The sequence below is a fragment of the Mustela nigripes genome, chromosome X, assembly GCF_022355385.1.
Source record: "Mustela nigripes isolate SB6536 chromosome X, MUSNIG.SB6536, whole genome shotgun sequence".
NCBI classification, from domain to species: domain Eukaryota; kingdom Metazoa; phylum Chordata; class Mammalia; order Carnivora; family Mustelidae; genus Mustela; species Mustela nigripes.
Window position 1 is genome coordinate 50,529,229 of NC_081575.1, and position 6,144 is coordinate 50,535,372.

Here is a 6,144-nt window from a genome sequence, read left to right on the forward strand (position 1 = left end):
TAGCAGCAGCAACAAGTATATTCTAGGTCTTATGTTATGTACTGTACTTACTTATCTCATTTAGTTTTAAGTATAGGAGGTAAATGTCATTATCCTACACTTACAGATGAAGTAACTGAGGCATGAAGAGATGAAGAAGAACAAGGTCATAAATCTAGAAGGTGGCAGAGCTAGATCTGATCTTCTACCTCTTTTAAATGCACAGATTTAAGTAACTTTTTAGGTTTTCATTTTAAAGTTTGCAAAATGACTATAATGTATGATCATGCTTTTTTTTCTCCTTTACAATTAAAAAAAATACTAATTCTTATGGCTTTTGCCTTCTGATCTCCAATTCTCTCAAAATGGAGGCTTAAAACATGGGATTTTTTATGGATTTAACATGAAAGATATAATTCTCTCACTGCTTGGTTTCCATGATATGTTCACTTAATTTAGAGTCCAGCTTATCATATCTAGATAACATAAATAATCTGTTGTGTTTGCCTTATCCTCTTACTCTTCTGAATAAAGTCTAATATTTATTTTTGACAATTATATTGTGCATGTCAGATAAATATATCTTACTATTTTTACTTATTAGCTATATGGGATCATTGGGATATTTTCTAAAAGGGAGAGGTTTGCAATTTTGCTAAGTTGTTATGAAATAGAAACTTTACAGAAAGAGTGTAAGTTGTCGGTAATTTTAAAGTAACTTTAAAAAAAAAAAGATTTTATTTATTTATTTGACAGAGAGAGACACAACGAGAGAGGGAACACAAGCATGGGGAGTGGGAGAGGGAGAAGCAGGCTTCCTGCTGAGCAGGGAGCCTGATGTGGGGCAGATCATGACCTGAGTCAAAGGCAGACACTTAACTGAGCCACTGAGGTGCTCTTCAAGTTACTTTCTTTACCCAAGGGACTCTTCACTTAGATACTGTTGTTATAGGTTGGGTTCTCTGGTTCTAATGGTATGTATCTCTAATCACATGTGCATGAATACCTCTACACTCTATATAATACATATCTTATAATGGCTATCAAGTGTTTGACATCATCTCTCAGTGGAAAGGAAGAATACAATTCTTTTACTGGAAAGTGGATAATGCTGTTCTAATTAGACACATTTGAAGTTCTCTAAATCACTTTCTGATTGCATCTCATTCTCATGTCACCCATGGATTCATATTTTATGTAGTCTGAAAACGCTTCCCCCAAGGCCCTCAAAATGTCCGCAATTGATTTCCACCTAGTCAACAAGAGCATTTTTTATAAGATACTAAGAAATTCACTGGGTTCCATCTTAATCCCCAACTACCCAACTCTGTTCTTATTTTTTCTTCTCATCTTCTTAAGGCAACATGATTCCAATGGAGAATCTCTTTCTGAAACATATTTATAAGTACTAACACACATATACTTTTAAGTGTAAAATCATATTATAATATTACTACTACTAATACTAACAACAAAGTATTTGCAACATATGGGCCACAAATCAAGAACCAAATGGTAAATTTACTTGTTGATCTCTAAGTAGAGATATGGGAACAATACATAAAAGCTAAATTGTATTTTAAAGTGCGTCTTTCATATTTAGATCACTCGGGTAAGCATTTGCATAAAAACTTATTCGTATCTTCATGCTATCGCTTAAATAATATTTGGAGAGGTAATTGATCAAGTCTTGGGAAATGAAAATATATACTAGAGACATAAGCAAAATAGGTCCTTTCTTTCCTTCTTTTTTTTTTCCTTTTCATTACAGGTATATTTTTAGGGAAATAGTAAAAGGCTGATAAAATACTTGGGGAGAGGGAAGGGTGCAATGCAGTATGGGGGCAAGATTACGTTCTTAGACTCTGTCTTGACTGCTTGCTCTTTTCATTATTCACCCCAGAGATTTTCCAAGTGTGGTTCAGGGACCTGTGTGGGCCTCGGAAAGCACTTCAGATATGCCAGGTAAAAACTATGTTCATAAGAACAGTGATACTTTTCTACCTATTTGTCTCTCATTCTTTCATGAGTTTATAGTGTTTTCAGAAGCCACATGACAAATGATACTGCATGAGATTGAACATAAAAGCAGTATGAGAATCAAGCTGTCTTTTATTAAGCCAGACTTTGAAGAAATCTACAACACTAAATTTTCTCTTCTTACTAATATTTTTTGGGGGGTAGGGGGTTAGAATGTAAAGCCACTTTTTTTAAAATTTATTTTTTACATTTCTTTTTGGTGTTCCAGAATTCTTTGTTTATGCACCACACCCAGTATAACGCTACTTTTCATAAAATGATGTTATTTAGCATGTAATAGATTTACTTTGTTATTTTAATATAACAAGTAAATAAAAAGTTTTCACCCCCACAAATGATTTGTCTGCTTTTAATTTTGTCTGTTTTAATTCTAGTATGCTAAGCATCAATATATATTACCCAAATTTTTTTTTATAAAAAGGTATTTTGGGTCCACAATAATTTTTAAAAGTGTTACAGTGGGTTCTAAAACTAAATACTTTTAGAACCTCTGATTTATACTTTACCCTGGTGATTTCATTCAAACTCCTATGTTATGAGTTGAATTGTCTAATTAATTAGGGCAAGTTCATATTGGACTAGGTTGGACCCCTAATCCAATATGACTGCTGTCCTAATAAAAAGAATACCATGTGAAGAGACAGACACACATACAAGGATAATGGCACATGAAGACTGAAGTTATACTGCTGCAAAACAAGGAACTACCAGAAGCTAAGAGAGAGGCTGGAACAAATTCTTCCTTAGCATCTTCTGAAAGAGCATGGCCCTTCCTATACCTTGATTTCATACTTTTCTCTAGAACTCTGAAACAAATTTCTATTGTTCTAAGCTACCTAGTTTATGGTACTTGTTACAGAAGCCCTAGCAAACAAATATACCCTAACTTTAATCATCAAAAGCCAATGATTCTCAAGTCTGTCTGTCTAGTCCAAACCTCTTTCCTGAGCTTCATATGCATATGATATACAGTGGCTACTTAGACATTTCCTATCTTTCCAAAAGATATCTTTTCTATCTGAAAATGAAACATATTCAAAATGACACTAGTCATTGTAACCTTCCTGATGAAATCTTCTCCATTCCTGAATTTTTTCTTTATGAAGGTTCTCACCCTCTTTAATGCCTCCATTCCTCAATTTCCACAGTCAGTCAGTTCTACCATTTAATACCCCTCCGGTAATGGTTAATTTTATGTGTTAACTTGGCTGGGCCACAGTGCTAAATATTTATTCAAACATTATTCTGGATGTTTCTGTGAGATATTTTTGGATGAGATTTACATTTAAATCAGTGGATTTTGAGTAAAGCGAATGGCTGTGTGTAATGTGTGTGGACCTCATCCAATCAGTTGAAGACATAAATAGATCAAAAGACTGACCTTCCCTGAGTGAGAAGGAATTCTAAAAGCCAGCTGCCTTCAGACTTGAACTACAATACCAGCTCTTCCCTGGGCCCATCCTTATACCCTACTCTGCAGGTTTTGGATTTGCTTCCATAATCACATGAGCCAATTCCTTTATATAAATCTCTCTGTGTATTATCCACATCCTATAGAACTCCGTCTACACCTTATTGGTAACTTCTCTAACCTCACCACTGCATAAATTCAAACCACCATCATCTCTTGTCAGGACTATGATAATAATTTTATAATTCTATTATCACTGGCCCTTCTCTTTTCTATCCATTCTCTATGCGTCTGTCAAAATAATCTTTCTATGAAATCTATGTGAGCACATCACTTTCCCATTTATAAACACACAATGGGCTTCCCATAGCTTTAAGGGAAAAGCCCTTAGCATAATTTCCCATACTATTATCTCACTACTCCCTCCATGCGCAAAAGGGAGTGACTTTTAGTACTATTCCATGACTCCATCCCCTTTTAAGTAGGAACTTCCTACAAATACTCATTGCCACGTGTACTCCAGTGTTTTTCATAATTATCTTCAGTCCAGACCAATTCTTTTGATCCTAATTATGAAGTCTGTTTGCTAAATTATGTTGACGCTACACTTTTTAACTTTGGTTGTTAACTTATTTTATTCTTTTAAAATGATGTTATATTTATTTCCTGCATAGAAAAGATAAACTATAGTGGATCCCCCCAAATTTTTATATATTTTAAAGGCATTAAGAATAAACTTAATGTATACCTATCATTTCAGAAGGTTAGCCATTAAGAAACATTACTGAAGAATAATTGATAATGGTTAATAATTATAATTAAAAGCTATAATCAAAATTATTAATAATTGAATCTGGACACTGACTGCTTAGATTCTACCTCTTACTGTCTTTATGAACTTGATTAAGTTACTTAACTTCTCCATGTCTCAGTTTCCTCATCTTAAAATGAGATTGTAGCCCTTTAATAAAAGGGTTTTATGAGGATTAAATGTGTACATATATGTAAAATTCCTACAACAGTTCCTGGTACACAGTAAGTGCTACATGTTGGTAACTGCTGTTAGTTATTGTTATTTGACAATGGCATTTATAACTACAAAGATTCTATAGCCAGACTACTTCATTTCTAATCTCGATGTTGTACTTTGTATTTGCATGGCCTTGGGCAAGCTTTCTAATTTCTATGAACCTCAGTTTCCTCAACTGTATGAGGTAATAACAGTATCTACTTCTTTTTTTTTTAAAGATTTTATTTATTTATTTGACAGAGAGAGATCACAAGTAGGTAGAGAGGCAGGCAGAGAGAAAGGGAAGCAGGCTCCCTGCTGAGCAGAGAGCCTGATATGGGACTCAATCCCAGGACCCTGAGATCATGACTTGAGCCGAAGGCAGCGGCTTAACCTACTGAGCTACCCAGGTGCCCCAGTATCTACTTCTTATGTTAGGAGGATTAATGGACTTAAAGCATGTTAAAGTCTTTGAACAGTGCTTGGCACATGGTCAACATTACACAGTGCTTGCAATTTTTACTGTCATTATATTAAGAAATAGGTGTGACCCATATCAATCATGTTCCCTTGTATCTTGTTCAGATTTTATTTCATTTTTTTAAAAGATTTATTTTTATTTATTTTCTATAGAGAGAAGAGAGGGAACACAAGCAGGGGGAGTAGTAGGCAGAGGGAGAGGGAGAAGCAGGCTTCCTGCTGAACAGGGAGCTCAATGAGGGGCTAGATCCCAGAACCCTGGGATAATGACCTGAGCCGAAGGCAGATGTTTAACTTGCTGAGCCACTCAGGCGCCCCAGATTTTGTTTCATTTTTAAATTCTCTAATTTTTAGTGGCAAAGGCTATGCTTTTTCTTAATTTTTCTTCAACTTTCATAGTGCAGCTACCTGGTGCCCATCACTTTACTAACCCTCTCTTCTTTAAAAATAAAATAAAATAAAACCAAAACCCCCACCTTTAATATACAATCATTCCTGCTAACCAGGAAAACAACTTACTTTACACTATGTGGACATATAGCATCTTTGTTCTTAGGATCACAGTTGAATAAGATGTCTCTCTCTCTTTTTTTTTTCGTCTTGTAATAGTGCTGTCAATATGTATTACAACTTGAATTGTTCAAGGGCCCAAGGAAAACTGTTATTACTGCATTGTCAACAAATGAAATTAGCTAAAAGGCTCATCTCCCTATACCAGTTTTTCTCTTTTCATCTCACCCTCTTCTTTCCTCACCACTGTATCATCCAGAACATAATAGGATATAATTTGATAAAAGAAATGAAGGGAAAGAGACTGTTTCAAAAATAAATTATGTTACATTGGTTCTCAAAAATCCTGAGTGCTTGGTGTAGGGTAATAAGAAATACAGATAATATTATGAGAGAAATATGACATAAATAACTAATATTATGCATTTTCTACCAAGAACATAACTATTTACATTATAATCCAAAATCACTCAAGTTAAATTATTTTGTACTTTATATATCTTTCAGAAATTGAAAGTACTTCATACCTTTGTTTATATCAATGAGTTGTTTCTTTTTCTTCTGGCGTTCTAACTTTTCTTGTTCAGCTTTCTCTTTTGCAAGCTTTGCCCTCCTTGTCTTCTCTTCCATTTCTTTTCTCTTGTTGTTTTCTTTCACTGCTTCCTGTATATATAAGCAAATTTAAACACAAATCCTTCCATTACTTACATGTTAT

General features: G+C 34.3%; 1 protein-coding gene across 1 annotated transcript in view; it reads right to left on the reverse strand.

Moving 5' to 3' along the window:
• DIAPH2 (diaphanous related formin 2) overlaps nt 1-6,144 on the reverse strand; it is a 987,699-nt gene that overhangs the window by 206,366 nt on the left and 775,189 nt on the right. The window contains exon 26 of the mRNA XM_059385748.1: nt 5,957-6,092. Within this exon, the coding sequence (XP_059241731.1) occupies nt 5,957-6,092 (136 nt within the window). The remainder of the gene's footprint in view (nt 1-5,956; nt 6,093-6,144) is intronic.